Here is a 19,793-nt window from a genome sequence, read left to right on the forward strand (position 1 = left end):
TACAATACAGTTAGCTTCCTAAAGTCAAATTAATCTAAACTTCTAAAAACATTCCGTATTAAATATAATCAGCAAATTATTTCAGCAATTATTAAATCAATTGGCTGTACATAAAATTATAATATACAAAATCATATACAGGGTTATTCATAATTCCCTCCGGGGTTTCGAAGTGTTATAGTAAAAAAAATGAAGGCGAATATGGCAAAAAAGAACATATGATATTATTCCGAAAGTATTCAAGTTTTAATTTAAGCAGATGCCGGTAGATGGCAATAACATGTACCACTGACGCCAGTTGTAGTAAAGAAAAATGGCGTTTACATGCGGACGGAATTATGAATAACCCTGTATAATTATACATTACATAATTGTACATTATATATAATTATACATAAACATATATTTTCTATAATTTTTTAAACAGCAACTGATACTTTTGATATTGTAGTACCCAACTAAACCTTAACCGAAAACAATTTGAAATAAATGCACCATGTTTCTATGATTTACAGCACCACTAATAAAATATTGTGTATTATAATATCCTTTTATCAAAACTAAAGACAGATTATCTCATTCTTAAAATAGCCAAATAAGCATTAACAGCACAATACAACAGCATTAATTGTTGATAAATGCATTAATATGCAGTGCAGCTAAATGCTTAATATCTAACTCTAAGCTAAGCTCCAGTGAATAGATAAAAAATAGTGCTCTTGAAATAACAGCCATTTGCAAACTTCTGTAACAAAACTATACCTAATAAATCTAAAATATATTTAATCACTCTGTAAGCTTCAACCAAAGGCAGACTAACCGTAACATCGATTGCACTCTTGTATTGTAAACTGGAAGGACCTGAAGTAGTGCCATCGAGAATATGCGTTGATATCTTATAAACTGCCTCATAAATATAAAGACAGTATATAAGATATCAACACATATAAGTATCTAACAACAAGTTGATATCTTATACACTAGACAGTATATTATAAGATATCAACACATATAAGTCTCTAACAAAAAGTTGATATCTTATAAACTGTCTTATAAGTTATTGTGTAACCAGCTGTTTTCCTTCAATTGAGAAACTTTAAAAAATCTAAGAAAACTACTAATTTTTATCAGTTTTAGGACTATTTTGTGCATTTTTCCAAGACATTTTGGTGTTCTTGTTTAGCCTTGGTAATATGTTTTAAGGATTTTGACTTATTTGTATAATCTAATAGCTCATATTTTATATTTTTAAAATAAGCATAATTATTTGCTAGAGAACAAGCCGAGATTATGGCAAGAGTTCATTGCAAAAGTTTAGCAAAAATTTTTATAGCAACAATTACAATTAAAAAGGTTCAATTCCAAACTCTAGTTTAAGGATCAGCCATTACATAGTTATTAATTATTATTGTGTGAGTTTTTCTCATTTTGTTAATTTTAAGACATAATCAAAACATAGTTGGCCAAATATCTGGAACATCAAGTCCAATTGGTAAAGCTGGTAGGTTGATTTTGGCCTGTGGGCCACCTTTTGGAAACCCCTGCACTAGAGGGATTATATTAGATCATATCACACACATAATATCACCACTGAATGGCTTGAAGTACTGTTATATCCAATTTACTACTACATTCAACAAACAATTCCGATTTTTAACAATTCCGATTAACATTTAAACAACACCTGACATAATTACTACTTACAAGCAGCTTTATTTGTTAAACTCAGTTTTAATAATATTTATAATTGTTAAAATATTGTTCAGCCACTTATTAAACATGAAAAGTTCTACATTAAGGCTAGTAAAATAAGTGATAGCAAAATACATATTTTTGTATGACGTTAAAAGTAACTTCATGCTCTTTAAGGTACGACACAGCTATATAGGAAGCATTGAAAATAATTTATTAAATATATATTATATTTTATTAAATAAATATTTTAAAAGTAGTAAAATTTATAATTCACTAATTAATCTTTTTAAAATTAGTGCCTTTCCGGACCTCTACTGTACCCTTTCCAGGAAACTCGTCATTATGGATGATCACCATATTTCCTGCTGTAGAGCCTTTCGTAGAACTACCTTGATCGCGTGGTACTGGGAGACGAGAAGCTGAATGAGGCCAGGGCCTGATTTATCATGAGGCCCAGGCCTAAGCCCCCCTCCCTAAAAGTTACAAAGCTATTCTATTTGTTTTTCCTGAAGAATTTTTTTATTAGAAATAAAAAAATTTTAAATAAATATAACCTTAAATTTACTTATATATCATAATTTACTCACGTTAAATAACTAATAAACTCTTCATAATTAAACAAGTCAATTTAGTTCAAAGTAACAACCAGGGGGCACTCAGCAGTTCTGTGTCTAGGGTTCTTTCCTAGATAAGGCCCTGAATGAGGCAACATTTTTATTTATTTATTAATTTTTCCTTTATTTTACAAGTTACATCATTTTGTCAGTACTCTGTCATTTTCAATAAAAGAAAATAATTGACTAATACAAGTTCTACTTTTGCCCTAGTCAAACATTTTTTAAACAATTTGAAGTTACAGTGTGGTACCTTATAGCATATACATCTAGTATTTAAAATTTTCTATATTCTATGGATTCCTATTTACAAACATTGAGCAATTTTGTTACACTTATAGGTTTGTATTAATCATATATCGTTTTTACATTTAGCTTTTTTGCTCCATCTTATTTTTCGTAAATCTCAAAGAACAAATTATGTTACTTCACTGGGGATATTTACGTATCATGATCGGCCATGCTAACTACAATTGCCAAGGTGCCAAATTGATTTTAAATGAGAAATTTAAAAAACAACAACATGTAGAGGTTTGCCCGAGGGTGGCTATAAGTTATACCCTTCGTGCTGGTCCCTTTTTGTGATAGATTTTTTTTTTTTTTTTTTAGTTTCTCGAGAGCTGCTGCCAGGAAGTTGTCAAGGCATCGCACCTATTCAACCACAGATCATGATATAGAAATATCTCCACTTACTAACTGGCGTAAAAAAGTTTTTTTTTTTCTCAAAAAAATTAAGCAGACAAGTTGAAAACGAAACTTTTTTCATAAACATTGGTGAACCATAAAGCATAAAGTTTTGTTACATCGATTTCATTGAAGCAAAGAACAATCAATATAAATATCCTTCATTAATTAAGAATTTTAAAAAGGTTCCCCTAATACCAAAAAAAAAAAAAAAAAAGTTTCATGCAACATCATCGATTTAAATTTAGCTAAGTTGAAAACAGGATAAGAAGTTGAAAAAATTAATCAATTTGCAGATATTATATTAGAAATTGGATAGCAGATGGAAGAAAGTTTTTTTCTTCCTTCATATGTGAAGTTTTGACAACTATTTAAACTGTGAATTTTAATTTTGTCTATCTCAAAAATTAGATGAATTTGCAAAACAGGAGCATTAAAGATACCAGTGTTCTGCACTCTGCATCATAACTAGAATACTTTTTATAATATTTAAGGGTTGCTTACCCAAGATTATGAAAATTTGGAAATACTTTATAATACCAAATTGTGACAGCAACAGATGTTTCACTAGCAAAATGTTTTACACAGTATATCTATGCCTAACTAAAATAAATCTTAACTATATTTCAATGATAAGAAATCATTATTTGTTTCGTACAGCAATTTCTACAATGATGATGAAAAGCTGTTAATCAGCTGTGCAAGTATTAAATTAACAACTTAATTGATAATTTCTTCAAAATTCAAAACATTTGTTTTTTCTACTAAACTACATGAGGAATTTCAATACAAATTAAATAAAATACTGAAAATACATTGTATTTAACTAGAAAATGTATTTAAACTGACTTGAAATCAACACTCAGTTTTATTTTCTTTAAAAAAAACTTTCCCTAAGCCTATAGAGTATATTGTAATTACTCTCTTTCCAGGGTCATAAGAAAATGGCCAAAATAGCATTGCACACAGCAACGTAGAATAATAAAGACAATTTCTAAATTCATGGCTGGATATTGTAAACATGAAGTAACATCTCAGTTTTTATATCACAAACTATGAAGTAAATTTAATTTTTTTATATTTAGCTTTTGCACTGGATTCTTCTTCATAAATTCTTATCATCAAGTTTATTCTTTAAGCTTTTTTTTTTTTTAAATCATTAATATCCTACTTTTTCTTTCACCAAGTTTAAGATATAGCACAATGCAAAACTGTCTGACAAACTTGATAAAGAGTTCAGAGAAAAAAAGAAAGGAGCAAGGACATTAATTTTCCAACAAATGATAGATAAATATCTACCTTAATTGGTCCTCATCATGTTCAAACTAAACAAATATGAAGTTATTGCTAAAACATCCACTATGCTGAAATTCCAGGTAAAATTTAAATAGGCAACATTAGTAAAAGTTTTCAGACAGTAAAAATATTAGATATTCTATCTACAGGGGTCTGTAACTTCATAAATTCAACTTTAGGAAAAACAGTAGAATAATTTCACAAAATACTTTTTCTTAAAGTTTTATTTTTGTGTCTCGTAAGAAACGATAAATCCATATTTTTGTGTTGATTTTTTAATATAATTTTTAATTTTCACAAAATAGGTATCTCTCTGAAAAACCTAGACAGACCCCTGGTCGAAAATGCATCAGTTTAGCCAAATTTCAATACAGAAAAGCAAAATAAATAAAAACATATTTCTCTAAACATGCAATTCAATAATGTAAATACTTGGCTTAAAAAAAATGATAATTTCTAAAACTAGAAAGTACATTAGGTGTGTAGAATTAATAAGACAATTCAAAAATTAATTGCTGGACAGTATATCAGCAAAAAAGAAATAACATTCCATTTTTCTATACATCACACAGTATTTTCTATAAATCTAATGTTTGGCTTTTTGGCAGTATTCTTCTGAAATGTCCCATAACTTTTTAGCAACCTTATCATCAAGAGCATTTTTGGCGTAAGGCTCTTTTTTACAGTTACTGTAATAACATCCACTTTCTCCTTCAACGTCTTCAGATATAGCACAGTGCAAAATTGTCTGACAACCTTGATAAGGAGTTCTTACAAAGAACAAAGCAAATGGAGCAAGGGCAATCATTTTCCACCAACTGATAGATATATATCTACCTAAATTGGTCCACACCATACCTGGACTAATCGCATATACAGAAACATCAGATCCTTTCAATCGTTTGGCTAATTCTCTAGTAAATAGAGCATTTGCCAATTTACTATTTTTGTATGCCATTTTCTTGTCATAATCGGATTTGGAGTTCAAAGTTTCAAAATTTAAACAGCCTGTTTTATATAAGGCTGAACTAACCACAACTATTCTGGAAGGAGCAGACTGTTTTAATTTTTCTAACAGAAGCTTAGTGAGAAGAAAATGGCCTAAATGATTAACACCAAACTGCATTTCGAAACCTTCTTTGGTGGTCATAAACGGGCATTGGAATACACCAGCATTGTTGATTAACACATCGAGTTGTTCTTCGCTACGAACAAATTCTTTAGCAAAATTTTTTATGGAATCAAAAGAAGATAGATCTAATTCCATGATTTTAAGTACACCATTATTGGATCTAGATCGAACGTCGATCAAAGCTTTTTGCGCTTTCTCTGGATCTCTACATGCTAATATAACCCGAGCTCCGCGTTGGGCTAACTCCAATGCGGTTGCTTTACCAAGACCACAATTAGCACCGGTGATAACGACTGTTTTGTTTTTCATATTTCGTTTGCTTTTGCATCTGCCCCATTTATATTCTCGGTATTTGCGGATGACAATCATCACAACTAAGGCAGCAGCGGAAACACTGCATATTTTGATCAACATTTTGCCGACTACCAAAGTTCTAAACGATAAAGAAACTATTTTCTTATGACGAGATTTTCACAAGCAAAGACGCAAAACTCTATCAATTATTAAACTGATCTGTATTCTTACAAACGGCAGTGTTAACGATTTAAAGGTTATTATAGCAGACGTTATTTATTTTGGGTGAAATCGAAAATGAAATTCATTTCACTTCAAGTCAAAATTATGATGAAAATGCAAATTATTTATTTATTAAGGATTTACTTGATCGCAACCGTTGTTTTCATACTTAAGCTTTTAAAAAATGGCAACACATGTAATTGTAAACAAACATTGGAGAGTTTTCGATATTCTTTCCGTGGATAATGACGTGTTCCTGTAATTTAATAAATGCTTTTTTTTAATTGGAAAAAAGGAATTATTATCATATACACCATGTCTATTCCAATGTCTCGAGAGGAGATTAATTTCGTTCGGTTATTGACTAGAACAGAAAATTCCATACCTGAACGTCAGTCTAATGATTGGAAACTGGAACCTGTAAATAATTTTTAGCATATATTCCTCTTTCTGTTCATAATTTATTTTAATAATTCTCTTATATGCTTTCTTTTCTTTTATTAGTACGTAAAAGATATTGAATCACGACTAGCTTCTTTGAAAAAAATGAATACCTGGTAAGAAAGATAACTTGTTCATATGCTTTGTAGTGAAACTAATGTTTATTTGAGGTTTAAATGGACTATTATCTTATGACTTTTTGAAAATTATAATATGAATTATTTTGTTGACTTAAAATATATTTTTTATGAAGACATCTTGCTTACATAATATATAAGTACATCTAAATATGCAATTTGAAGATTTGCCTTCATTATATTATCATAACACAGTTGCAAATTTTTGAAAAAAATTTTGTTTTATTACTGATATTTGTGAAGTGTGCAGAATTGAAGCTACATTGTAATATTTATTCACGTGTACTACTATTAAGAATTTTTTAAGTTGTTTTTCCATTTGAAGATAATCTATATTAGCATTAAAGAAAACATAGCTGTATTTATTTGTTTAGTTGTAATTTAAAGTTTTCTTCAATAAAAAAAATTACCTCTTATTCATGTTTTCATTTTTTAAATTTGTGCTAAGGAAAAACAATGAGAATCTTTTTTTTTTAGTTGTTGTTATTTGTGTTAAAAGGATCACCAAATTTTAGTAACAAGTAGGCAGTGCCATGTAACATTTAGGTTTCATTTGCAATATGACTTCAAAAAGTGTACTTTGCACTTATAAGAAATTTATTTCAAGTGTTTTAATTTTCTTTAATGCAAAAACTTGTTTTGTTGTTTATTAATTTTCATTTGTTTATCAGACTCTCAAAAATTGAAACTGCTTTTGAGGTCTATAACATTGGAGAGAGAATATAGAATAGAATTAGACATCACAAAATGATATATTTAACAATTGTCTTCAAGTGTAACCAAAGTAAATAGTTTAGGATCATTATGTAATTATATTTTATTTCAAATATCCTACTGTAAAAGTGAAATATATAAGAGTGGAGTATTTTTAGTTTTCTGTATTTGTAATCATAGACATGCAAACTATATACCATACATTGGTCAGCCAATCAAGCTCATATTACGTTACTTCCATATTCAATTATGAGTAGACCCTATTCTATGACCCTGGTCTATGAGTAGACCCTATTTTTGATTACGAGATGCCAAATTTCTAGAATGTCAGATACAAGTTGGCAGCTAAGAAATTCAAGTATGGAAAACATTAAAATAATAATTAACAAAAAGAAATATTAAATTTACAAAAAAAAATTTTATTTATCTTAAAAATTATCTTTTTAAAAGTCTTAAATTTCTTACTTTTAATTTTTTTAGCATAATTTAGAGTATTGTTTCTAAAAAAACTTTGTATTTTAAGAAAAAGCGATAAGAAGAAATTCAAAATTAATCTTATATAACAAATTAATAAGAATAAGTTTTTGAAACGTATAAATTGATGCAGAATTATTTATATCTATTTCATTGTTTATATTATAATGCATCAATATTTCACGAACAAGGAATGTGAGACTTTTTTTACTGGTGTGTAAGTTGACCCTTTGATTTTTCACGAAATTTTGACTGTTTAAAAAGTCTGATACGATTTCACTAAGCATACCAGATGTACAATAAATCTGATCCAAAAATCGATTCAGATTGATAATAAACCCTGGCCCTAAAGCTGTAGCATTAACATGCCATGCACAACCATGTGTTTTGGTACAAGTAGCCAATTAGTTTAAATATTTCTGATTACATAATATCTTTTTCTGAATGCATAATATTTATATCGTTACAACTTCTCTCCCTTTTAATGGGAGATTTCTCTCAAATATTTAAAGTGGTAAAAGTAAAATTTTCTCTCACATATTTAACTCATAATTTTCGATTTAATGTATATGATTTCGAATTACTAGAACTACCACAATGTATATAAATATTTCGAATGTTTACGTGAAGTTTGGCTTTTAAGTGTGGAAAAGTATCATTTCTACTTACCTAATTATTATTTTACTGCCAGTTAAAAGTGCTAGGTTGTTAACAATGTATTTAAATTTTATAATTTATTTTAAAATGTTCACACTGATTTTGTGCAGTACAAATAATTTTTAAAGAAATATGTTTAAGCAAGTCATTTAGTTATACCTTCAATCTGTTGTTTCCTAATTTTTTTTTTTAAAAAGTAACAGATTTCTTTGAATTGAAATGCACAAAATTATTAAAAAGGGAACGAGGAAATTTTTAATGATTCTGCAAAGTCTTTTATGTACTTATTAGATTTAACTATACTTTGGTTGTAAATGATAATTCTCTTTTATGATCTAAATATATTTAATTTTAAAAACTTTGCTTGTTTAATTATTAAATGAAAAGTTTTAAGATAATGAAGTAACATAATTATTTATTTCAGCCAACCAAGTAAAGATACCTTAGCTGAATATTCAAGACGTGTTGAATTTCTCAGAGGTGTTATGGAAGCAGAAAAGCAGGTATTTGTATACTCTTTTTACTGGTATCTTTATAGGACTTTTATTTTTACTTCTTTTAAGTAAAAGATAGAAAATGCTGTACGCAATCTGCGGCCCAGGGCTACTCGTGGAAATTTAAAAAACATCAATTCCTAATTTTTAAAGCATTCAAATAACTTCAAATGTATGTATAACGTTGTCTCTAATCTCTTCTTCAATTATGGAAAGAGAATACAGTTCGATAGGCAATGTAAGTTTTGGGTAGTCAATAAGAAACTATTGAGAAAGACATTTACTCTAGCTAATGGGATAAATGATTGTAAGCAGAGTTACTATTAGAACTTGAAAGCCAAAAATAAATTGCAACTATTTGTTGATCTGAATCGGTGTATGGATAAGAACCTGGCACTAAAGTTGAATTAAGATGTGGAAAAAAGAGTGATTTAAACATTAGGCATTAGTATTAATCAAAGTAATAAAACCCACTGTGTTTGCTATATGTGAATAACTATTAGTTTTTTTGTTTTGAAAGTTAGAAAATTGTAAAAAATTTTAGCAAAGAGTTTTCACATCAAAGAAAATTTATTTGCTACTCTGGTGAACTGTTTACTCTTTATTTAAGCAATTTCTCATTTGATTTACTGTCAATAAATTTTTCTTATATAATTTATTTTTTTCCCTTACTTGTTTGATATAAATATAAAAAAAAATTTTTTAATAATTCACTAAATATAGATGTCTTAATACTGAAGTATATCTCCAAGTAAATGTAGAATCTTATTTAGTGCTGAAATTGTTTTGAATTTAAATTATTTTAACATTAAAATTTTTTTATATTTAATTGGCATTTTTATAACATTTCAATAAAAAGTCAAGTTTTCTTATTCTATGTACATCATTTTATTATTATTATAGTTTATTTTAAACTGAACTTATGTACAAAAAAATTGACATACTATAGTTTCAGTTCTATAGACAGGAACATTCCTCAGTGTTTCAGATACTGAGGAAGGTTCTTGCTTATAGAATTTAAACTGTAGTATGTATGAAAATTTTTTGTACTTTATACTTGTTATTTGCATCAGTCTACATAGCCCAAAGCACCTATCCATTATTGGTTGAACATTACATTATGTGTATCTGATAAGAATGTTCAATGTTTCTATTTTATTACAAAAGGTAAAATTTTGGATAAGAAAAAATATTTTCTTTAAAAAATTATTGATATTAGTTCTTTAGTTTTGAGTGACTTTTAATTAAGAATATTTAATTTTATAAACTTGTATGATGAAGCAGGGTGCGTACAGACTCCTTATACTCCTTAGAAACTCCTTATATTATTGCATTGCATAGATGAACTTACTAAGTCCGCTGATGAATTTGCTGTCCAAGCAAGGAAACTAAATGATGACTTATCTGTCAAAACTTTAAAGGAAAAAAAATTTAATTGCAAGTGTTAGAGGAAGAAAAATAGCAGCAAATGATTTTATTTTTACATGTTACAAGCAAATTTAATATTTTATTATTATTATTTTTTTTTTTTTTTTGGTTTAAAATGCCTTAGATTTCAAATTTAAAAATATAAAATTGTTAGGTTTATATGTTTATCTTTAACATCTGTACTTAAACAAGATTTATTACAATATTTGAAACTGGAAAATGTATTTATGTGTAAAAGTGATAACTTTATTTATTTTTATTTATGAAGTTTGACAAAGTCATAATTTATTTCAAAAGGGCTAGAAAAAAATATGCAAAATTTTTCAAGTTCCTTATAATAACTGCTTTTTAATTTAAAAAAAAAAAAATTCTAGTTATCTTTTACACAAAGCTTTTAAATGTTTGATAAGTCCTTAAAATTTGGGCTCCTTGGATTTCTTCTTCTGATATCTGTATGAACCCTGGATGAAGTCGATCAATAAAAAGGATTCAGTATCTAAAACACTAAGAACTAACTGCAGGTATTGAAATTAAAAAAACTTAGTCATTGGTACAAAAGAAGAGCAGCTAAAGATTATGACTAGCTGTTGGTTTACATATACCTATTACATATAAAGATTTTTTTTAAAAATTGATAAGTATTTAAATGAAAACTTTCAATGCAAAGGATGCAGCATATCATCATGGTCCGGATACCTCTGTGTCATGCATAATTTTACTGCATTACAACATTAATTTTATTGCTTTTCTTTCTATACATATTGTGCTTGTAAAGTTTATTGTAATGTTGTCCTTATAATAACTTACGAAAATTGTCAACTCACATTATTCTTTACTGTGATATTGCACATTTTCACTTCAATATTAATAAGTTTTTATCAATATTTGAATAGCTATTGTAAGAGAAGATATTGTAAGTCCAGAAATCAAGTATTGAGAAATAATAAAATATAATTTCATTTTCAATGCATTAATTTTTGACTTAAGTAATAAGAAGTATTAGTAAGATAACTTAATACTGTTTTCACAGAGGCTGTAGATTAATTTAAGTTCAACAGAACTAAAAAGAAAGCGGTTTTAGACTTGATTCATCTTTGAAAACTGGTTTGTAACACATTCTTAAACAAAAATTTGAAATATAAACTATATCTTCCCTCATGCTGTGTTTACCTGTTCATATCACAGAATGTTCATGCTTGAAATTTTTGCAATGTTTAAAATTTCTTGAAGAACTAGACTTAAGAATACTGTTTTTGTTTCATTACAGCTGGTCACATTAAAATTAAACAAGGATAATTTAAGCAATATGTTTTATTTCGATTAGGTGTTAAAATTGTTTAATTCTACAAATAAGATGTTTAATTCTATAAATCAGATATTTAATTATACAAATAAGATGCTTAATTCTACAAATAAGATGTTTAATTCTACAAATAAGATATTTAATTATACAAATAAAATGTTTAATTCTACTTGCAGTGATTCAAGGTAAATCATCAGTGCATGGGCATGAAAGCAGCAGTTAACTTGTGAATAGTCAATAAAGTTTAATATGACTTAGATATAAAAACAAATTGTAGTTAATCATGCAAAAGGGCTCTATGTATAATGTTTTAATTATCAAAATACATTTTACTAATTTTTATAACTTTTAATATGAATTAGAATTGTAGTTTATGATGTGAAAGGATCATAAGTATGGAGTTATAATTTTTGAAATACATTTTACTTGTTTAACTATTTGATTTTTGTTTATATTTTCGTAAATGTTGCTTTGCTTTTTTGTTTTAATTTTATAATTTTGATTACAGCCTACTGTTGCTGAGAAAGCTATAGCAAATCAGCTGTTGTTTCCAGGATCTGCCACAAGTGCAAGCAATAAAATTCACCTGCAAACAAAAGCTCAGTACTTGCGTGAAATGAGAGAAGAACTTTTAGGAACAACAGATGATCATACAAGTAATAGAAAAGTTATTTATAATTTAGATACAATTATTTTTAATGCATTTTCTGCATAAGTTTAATTTTGCACTTTTTTGCATAGTTGTAAAATATTAAGTTAGTTCAGGAAATTTCGGCATTTGTTGCGTGTCGATTCAATAAAACAACAGTACTCATTAAAGTTTTTGAGAGTGCCTCGATTTTGTCAAAAAGTAGGATAGAGTTTGCATAATTTATTGTAGCCTTATTCATATTAATATATTACTAAAGTTCATTAGAATACACAAATTGTACAATCCTTCAAAAAAAAATTTTTTTTTCTTCCAAATGATGACCAATATCCTGTATAACTTGTTTTCTTTGGAAATGTGAATAAATATACAATTGAGTCCTGATTTAGTGACACTATTCTGCAATACTATGAAAATTGGGGTGTCTCTATATAGAAGACATAAAATCTTAATTTGAAGTAAAATTTTAAAAAATTTATTTATATTTTTTAAAAACTAACAAGAATTTAATTTGTTGTGTGATCTATGATTCAATGGTGCAACAAAAAAAAATTTTCTTGATGGAGTTTTAAAATTGATAATTTTAATATTCTTAAATTTTCATGTACAATAATTTGAGAAGAAAAAAATTTCAAATTATAAATTACTTTATTATTTTATAAACTACATTATTAGATAATATTTATAAATTATTAAATAGATGAGAGGATATTAGTGTGTATTATATTTACAAAATTGCCAAAATATTTTACTAGTTTTTTGAATATTTTACTTATTTTTTAAGCTTGGCTAGTATTTTTTTTTCTTTCAAAATTTGAATTCTTCATTTTAAAATAAATAAATGATTCAACTGTCATAATTTCTAAAATTTTTATTAGTATCAATTTTGTTTTATTTTTTTTCTTACTAAATCTCTTTTTATTTTTAATAATTGGAAAGTCAGCATTATGTAGTTCCTGATTGGTGAAATATGGAGCCACTCGATTCATTAAGATTTGAATTGATTGATTTTCCTTTTATACTGCAAGACGGATGAGAAAAACTTTTGCATTCTGCTTAGTTTTGAATTATTCTTATTTAATTTCCTTTTTGTATTATGTATTGTCTTTTAATAAATCAAATCCCTTTTATGATTTATCAGCTGCTGATAATTTTTCTTAAAGATGATTTTTGGGAGGGGTTTAAACTCCCAAAATATTATCATGGCTTTAAATTTATTCAGTATAGAGTTTCGCAGGATTTTTCTTTTCAAATTGATCTATTTAAGGGAACATAGGAAGTTTCTGCTTGATGAAACCTTTTGCTCATAATATTTTCAAATTCACTAAACAAAGGGATTTTTCCTACTTCAAAATTTTTTGGCGACTTTCAAAAAGTTTTGGATTTTTACACATTTCACCATTTTGTTGGCTTAAGATTTTCTTTAAAAGCGCATGGTGGGAGTCGTAGAAATCAAGTTAATTCTTTTTTGTTATCAATAGAGTATCTAGATTTTTCTATAATTTTGGTTTCTTTATGTTTCCTCTAATTTTGAAATGCCTCTCTTTGATCATTCAATTGATAATATTCGTTACACAATGAATGTGGGGGGGAAATTTCACTTTCAGGATTCATATGCCATGGGGAAAATCTTTAAAACTTGGAAATCTAAGGGAAAATGAAAATTTTTGCCAAAAACCAGGAATGTCGAGTGTATGGGATTGAACCTCTCCTTTCTTTTCCCAAGAAACATAATAAAAATATCCCGAAAAGCAGCCAAATATAATCTGTGTTTGGTTCTTTGTGGTAGTGAATACTTAAAGCAGTGACAGTGATTTCTTATTGATATATATTGGGTTTTTTCTTTCATGGTTTTGAAGTTTTGTTAATGTGCTTTTAACTGATATGCTATGAACTGTTGCTTTAAGAATCAGGGAACTTTTTTTCAAAAATAAACTATGAACCCAATTGAATCACAATGTTAAAATCTCAGAGTCATGGGATTACTTACCTAGTGACATAAATAATGTAAAGAAAATATGTTAATAATCAATTTACAATTGAGCCCTCATGTTTAATAAAATAATTAGAAGCACTGAACTATTTACTAAACATATCTTAGTCTTTTTATTTTTTATGAGATATTCAAATATTGCTATAAACATTTGCAATAAAGTAATTTGAAGAACTTCAACTTCTATTCTGTGTTAAATTATGTGAATGAGATATCTACAATTATGTAGTGCGTTTAACTTAATTTTGTTGTATGTATATGGATATATTGGGTTTGCTGGGAAAATAGTTTCCTTTTTTTCCAAGAGAGGACTCAACTGTATTTTTCACAGCCAACTTCACACTTAAGCTGTCGTTATATATTTTGACAAGTGATACAGCAAGACTTTCTTTTGAAAAAGTTGAATTGATTTTAGTCGGTAGTTTTTGGTTGATGCCGTTTCAAATAATGGAATATGAAAGGCAGTATTTTCAGCATATTTTACTTTTTTCCTATGAAAAAGGTAAAAATGCTGTTGGAAAAAAAATGATTGAATGAGTGTGAAGAAGATGTATTCACAGTACGACAGAGCCAAAACTGATTTTCAAAATTTTGATCTGGCAATTTCGGTATTGAAATGCCATTTGAAGCTGCTGAAGACACAATAAAGGCATTAATTGATGCAAACCGACGAATTACGATTCCTGAGATTAAATTTATCGAATACCACTGTTTATGATCATTTGAAATGCTTAGGTTTAATCTCAAAGCTTGATATATGGGTTCCTGTAGCTTTTACAGATAGTTTGTGCTGTCACTTTGAAGTCTTTGATTTTCTTCTCAAACCTCATAGAAATGGTACATTCTTGAAGTGTATCATCAAGAAGAGGTAAAAAAAAATTACATGGGCCCATTCTTTGCCAACAAAAAGCCAAAATTTTATGAGAGTGGAATTGCCAGCCATCTGCCAAGTGGTCAGTGTCCTGACTACGAAATCAATGATTGCAGGTTTGAATCCTGTTCAGAGCATTGATGTTTCTCTGTGTGTGTTGTTCTATGTTGTGTGAATGTGACCCACCTTATGAGCGGCATTTGTGGTAGCCAGGCATGGGTAATGTTGCTTGGCTCCAGGACTTGGGTTCATAGGTGCCCACGTTAAATGAGCAACTGTTCCAACATATTCCAAAAGAAAGAACGAGAATTACAGTACCTGCCGTTAGGGAAAAAAATAAGTGTGGAATTATGCTACTGCCAGAAAGATGGGGAAAGATATTGAACTAAAATGGACAATATATAATTCATAAAATATTTTATCACCATAAGAAAAAAATTTTTATTTTTATAAATAAAAAAGAAATTACTTTCCGAACAACGCAATATATTATATGATTATTTATTCATTTTCATTCACTTTACTTCTATGATTTTTAAGTTATAGTACTTAATCAAATATGGTTTGTTTATTATGGTAATGTATGGTATATTTACTAAATGAAAGTGATATATGTGCTATTTTCTCATCTGTTAATTTCTTTCAGTGTCTGATGGGGTACGATTAAGAAGTGTGTCATCAACCTCTCATCAGGACGATTTTGATGCTGTTATGCAATATCATAATTCAATGCAAGAAAAAGTTGCTCAAGACATGGTGTCTTTAGTCCAAAATTTAAAACAAAACAGTCTTTTAACTGGACACATCATCAAAAAGGATACTGAGGTATTTAAACAATTTTAAGTATAAGAGCATTTTAGTTATTTTTAAACTAAAATGTCCATGATTACATTCTTGCCGGTAAAATAAATATTGATGCTAAATCAGATATTCTTTTGCCATTCTGAAAATTTAAATGGTGTTTTAAACGTGTACTACAAAAATTGATTAGTTTTTTTTTTTTTTAATTTATCGTAAAAAATGTCTTTGAAATATAGATCTCAAGCAGAACTTTGGTACACACGAGACACTCATAAAATATAAAATTATATCTCATTTGTGTTACTTAGAACAATATTATATTGTGTTAATATTAAAAAGAAAATGGTGTTAAGACTTGCAATGAATCTTAAATGAATCCAGTTCAAATTTAAAACCAAGTTACTTTTTTCTGTAGTTTGATTTGACACTTGAAAAATTATGTGTTCATTCATCTTAAAGATGTTTCTCTAGAAACAAAGAAGTATGTACTAGGTTTTTCAAATAATAATAATAGTTTTTTAATGATTAAAATCAGGATTTGAGAGTACCTGAGGTTACACCAGGAAGCATTAATTAACTTTTGATTACTGAGAAGATGCATTGATTAACTTTGTAAGATCTCTAACTGGTACCCATAATTTTTATATAGTTTTTGCCGTTCGTTTGTTATTTAAATTGTTTGTTATTTAAATTCCATACTAAGCTGTGAAGAGCTGAACATTTTTAATGCCAATGATGCTTATTTAAAAATAATTTAATTTTAGGATATTAAACTTGCAATTGTTATGAGAAAAAAACTACACTGAAAATAAAAAATTTCTTTGACCAGATTTTAATTCCAATGTTTGTTGTAAATAACTTGAACATTTTCACTTAAAGGGGGAGATTTATTTATAAACAAAGCATTATTCTACAATAATATGGTGCATAACACAGTGTTTTATCAATTTTACAGGCTTTAATAAAATCTGGTGAAATGGCTGATGACCGATACAGTGAACTCAAGGTAGAGAGTGACAAGCTAGAAACTTATACAAAAAGAGCCTGTAACTGGTGTTTATGGATTATGTTAGGTGCAGTTATTTTAATATTTATGTGGATGATTATTTTCATTCGACTCTTCCCAAAGAGATGATATTTTATTTAATTGAATAGAAACTTTACCAGAAATATATTTATTTATATTTTTATGCTATGTTCTGTTTGTTATTATGACATTTCATTTTAAAAGCCTGTATAAAATTATAATATAGTGTGCAGAAGGGTTTTTTTTTAATTATTAAAGTTATTAAAAGATTACCCTATCAATTAACATGCTGTCCTTTGGGCATGTTCTTTCTGGGTGTAATACAAACTTCCAGTTTTAGGTCATTTCCTTAAATATTAAATTAAGAAGACAATGAGAAGAAAAACTAAATCTCTTTATTGATTTGAATACTCTCTTTATTGATTGAAACTACATTAATAAATAATTAGTATTTTGTAACTTACTACTATTGTTCAATTTTGTAACCTTTTGAATCGTATCTAGAAGAGCAGGGGCAAAGACAAAGGAAGGGTTTACCCCACTGGAGAGTTACAAAATCTCAGAAATTTAAAAAATATGTGTAAATGATTGATTTTATATTAATTATTTATCATCTTTTATATGTCATTGTTTATGTATATGAAATATTTTTTTACACTGTGATGAAGATAAAAAATAAATATCTCCTATATTTAGTGCTGCTTGAGAATGTAGAAATTCAATCTAGAGAATTTTGCAAATGAGAGACGAAATTGTTTTCTCATCCCATGTATTGCAAATATTAATAACTTAACTGCTTCCTTTGCTATAGTTTTTTAAATATCAAAATATATATCACAAACGTATTAGCCATTACAATTTTTTTATAACTACGTTTTTTGAAATGACTATCAGTTGAAAATCAAATATTTTTAAAAACTTGTTGCAGATTCACCATTTCTGTTCTAGGCTTTTAGTTTAATACAATTCAGAGCTATCACAATAATAATTGCTAACAGCTTGTAAAAAAAAAAAAATTCTCTCTATTACTTAATCATTTTTTCTAGCTCACTAGAGAATGATCCCCATTAGTTCAAGTTTTCTTTATTGTTATCTACATACCTTATTTTCCAGTTTCTATGATGTTTAAATATGAAAGAGAAAATTCCATGCTCACAGCAATTTAAATTTAGTGTTTTGTCAATTAAACTTGAATTGTTTTGATTAATTTATTGTAGTTGTTAGATCGTGTTTTGTTCTTAAATATTAACCATATCTTTAAGGATAAAAACATTGTCTAACAAATGTCCTTAAAAGTTGTTTTCCTATTTTATTATGGTCGTTAGATTATGTTTTGTCAAAATTAGTAAGACTATCAAGAATTTGCAAATATTCCGACAGATACGAACTTTTCGAAGTATTAATTTCAATTTTTAAAAAAATTAACACATTTTAAACGAAAATTCTCCGGAATATAAATACAGATAGATATTTAAATTTATTAGTCGTAGTCAAGTACTCAATTTGTGCATCAACTCAAATTGTGATTATGCTGAATCCTGCTATCACTGGTTGAATAATTCTATAAAATAAAATTTTTTTGAGTGAATTGAACTTCTTAATACTAGTAGAACTTAATACTAATGTCTGAAGTGTTTTTAAATTATTTAGAGCATAAATAAATTATGATGCATTAGTGAATTTAAGTTTATATTTATTTCAATTTTTGTTAACTCTAATGGATAATTATTAAGGAAAAACACAAAAAAGAATCATTTGTATAGGGCACGGGCTCATCTGGCCTTATGATAAATCATGCGCTGATTGTTGTATCAAGGTAAGATAACTTTAAGGATACATTTCCAATGATTATCTGCTTAAAAACTTATTCAAATAAAACAAAAATATCAAATTAGGCCAATGTATCAAAATTAACAATTAACTTGAAAATTTATTTCCTTTACTAATAGAAGCAAAAAAATTAAATGATTAACATTTCTCTTTCTCAATAATAAAACAATTCATATAAAAAATTATATTTGGATATGAAAAATAAATCTATCAATGAGTTAGTTGTATATTTGGAGCAACTACTTCTTTTCACTTAAAGAGTAGTTTGAACCAACGATTTCCTCCTTTCAAAGCTTAATTCTTGGAAATAAAAATTTTTTAATGCACAAAAATTAATTTTTTGAGGCAAGTCTAGTCGAGTTTTATGAAAAATTCCATTTCGAACTTGATTTAGCAAATTTTCTAAAACAACATATTTTGGAGCATAGCATTTTATTTCATAACTGTCGTTGAACAACCGACCCAAATTTGGGTTATGACTACTAATGCAGAACTTCGTAGCCTTGGTAATTTTGAACCTAATGCAGAAGACAAGGAAACTCCTGGATCAAGTATTGGAAGAAATTTGCCTTTGTGGAGTATTTTTCGATGGTACTAACCCACATTTGCATTACATAGAGAGGAAAACCACCAAAACCTTCCACAGTTAGCCTGACGGCAAGGGGACTCTAACCCATGATCCGTCTACCACTGATGATTTTTTAAGTCAGTACTGTGGTCAGTGCTAGCCGGGTATAGATCTACTAGCCGGGGCCATATCTACTAGCCATTGCTGGGATTCGAATCTGAAAGCGAACACTCTATCTCTTGAACCATCACGACTCAGAGCATTGCATTGAAATAGGATTGGTACTTACTAGTTTATGCACAATTTAACCATTTTTGAAACTAGTTATGGCATTACTGAGATATGTACAGTGCACCAAAAAAAAGGATCACCTTGAATAACTTTTAATCGAACGATTGGATCTTCAGGGTTATCTCAATGTGACTTAAAATATGCAAATTAATTAGTACAAACGATATTTTTAAGTGAC

General features: G+C 27.9%; 2 protein-coding genes across 2 annotated transcripts; one reads left to right on the top strand and one right to left on the bottom strand.

Annotated features, from left to right (window-relative positions):
* Window positions 1-4,163: 4,163 nt before the first annotated feature.
* On the bottom strand, window positions 4,164-6,049 carry LOC107443496 (retinol dehydrogenase 14). Its single transcript, XM_071184071.2, has one exon. It carries the CDS (start codon window positions 5,833-5,835, stop codon window positions 4,876-4,878), a length of 960 nt encoding a protein of 319 aa, XP_071040172.1. The 5' UTR covers window positions 5,836-6,049; the 3' UTR covers window positions 4,164-4,875.
* A 55-nt stretch (window positions 6,050-6,104) lies between these two features.
* Window positions 6,105-18,514, top strand: Use1 (Vesicle transport protein Use1). The gene is made up of 6 exons (XM_016057386.4): window positions 6,105-6,357; window positions 6,442-6,494; window positions 8,785-8,863; window positions 12,094-12,241; window positions 15,745-15,923; window positions 16,855-18,514. Exons 1-6 carry the CDS (start codon window positions 6,208-6,210, stop codon window positions 17,032-17,034), a joined length of 789 nt encoding a protein of 262 aa, XP_015912872.3. The 5' UTR covers window positions 6,105-6,207; the 3' UTR covers window positions 17,035-18,514.
* The last annotated feature ends 1,279 nt before the right edge of the window (window positions 18,515-19,793 follow it).

Source organism: Parasteatoda tepidariorum, chromosome 10, assembly GCF_982258835.1.
Source record: "Parasteatoda tepidariorum strain Cologne lab strain chromosome 10, Ptep-v5.0, whole genome shotgun sequence".
In the NCBI taxonomy this organism is placed as follows: domain Eukaryota; kingdom Metazoa; phylum Arthropoda; class Arachnida; order Araneae; family Theridiidae; genus Parasteatoda; species Parasteatoda tepidariorum.

Excerpts from the sequence above, each read along its gene's own strand:
- Use1 (XM_016057386.4), top strand. The coding sequence starts at position 6,208 with ATGCTTTTTTTTAATTGGAAAAAAGGAATTATTATCATATACACCATG. Across the intron at positions 8,864-12,093 it reads TTATGGAAGCAGAAAAGCAG|CCTACTGTTGCTGAGAAAGC; the intron begins GTATTTGTATAC and ends TTTTGATTACAG. Across the intron at positions 12,242-15,744 it reads AACAACAGATGATCATACAA|TGTCTGATGGGGTACGATTA; the intron begins GTAATAGAAAAG and ends AATTTCTTTCAG.
- LOC107443496 (XM_071184071.2), bottom strand. The coding sequence starts at position 5,835 with ATGTTGATCAAAATATGCAGTGTTTCCGCTGCTGCCTTAGTTGTGATG.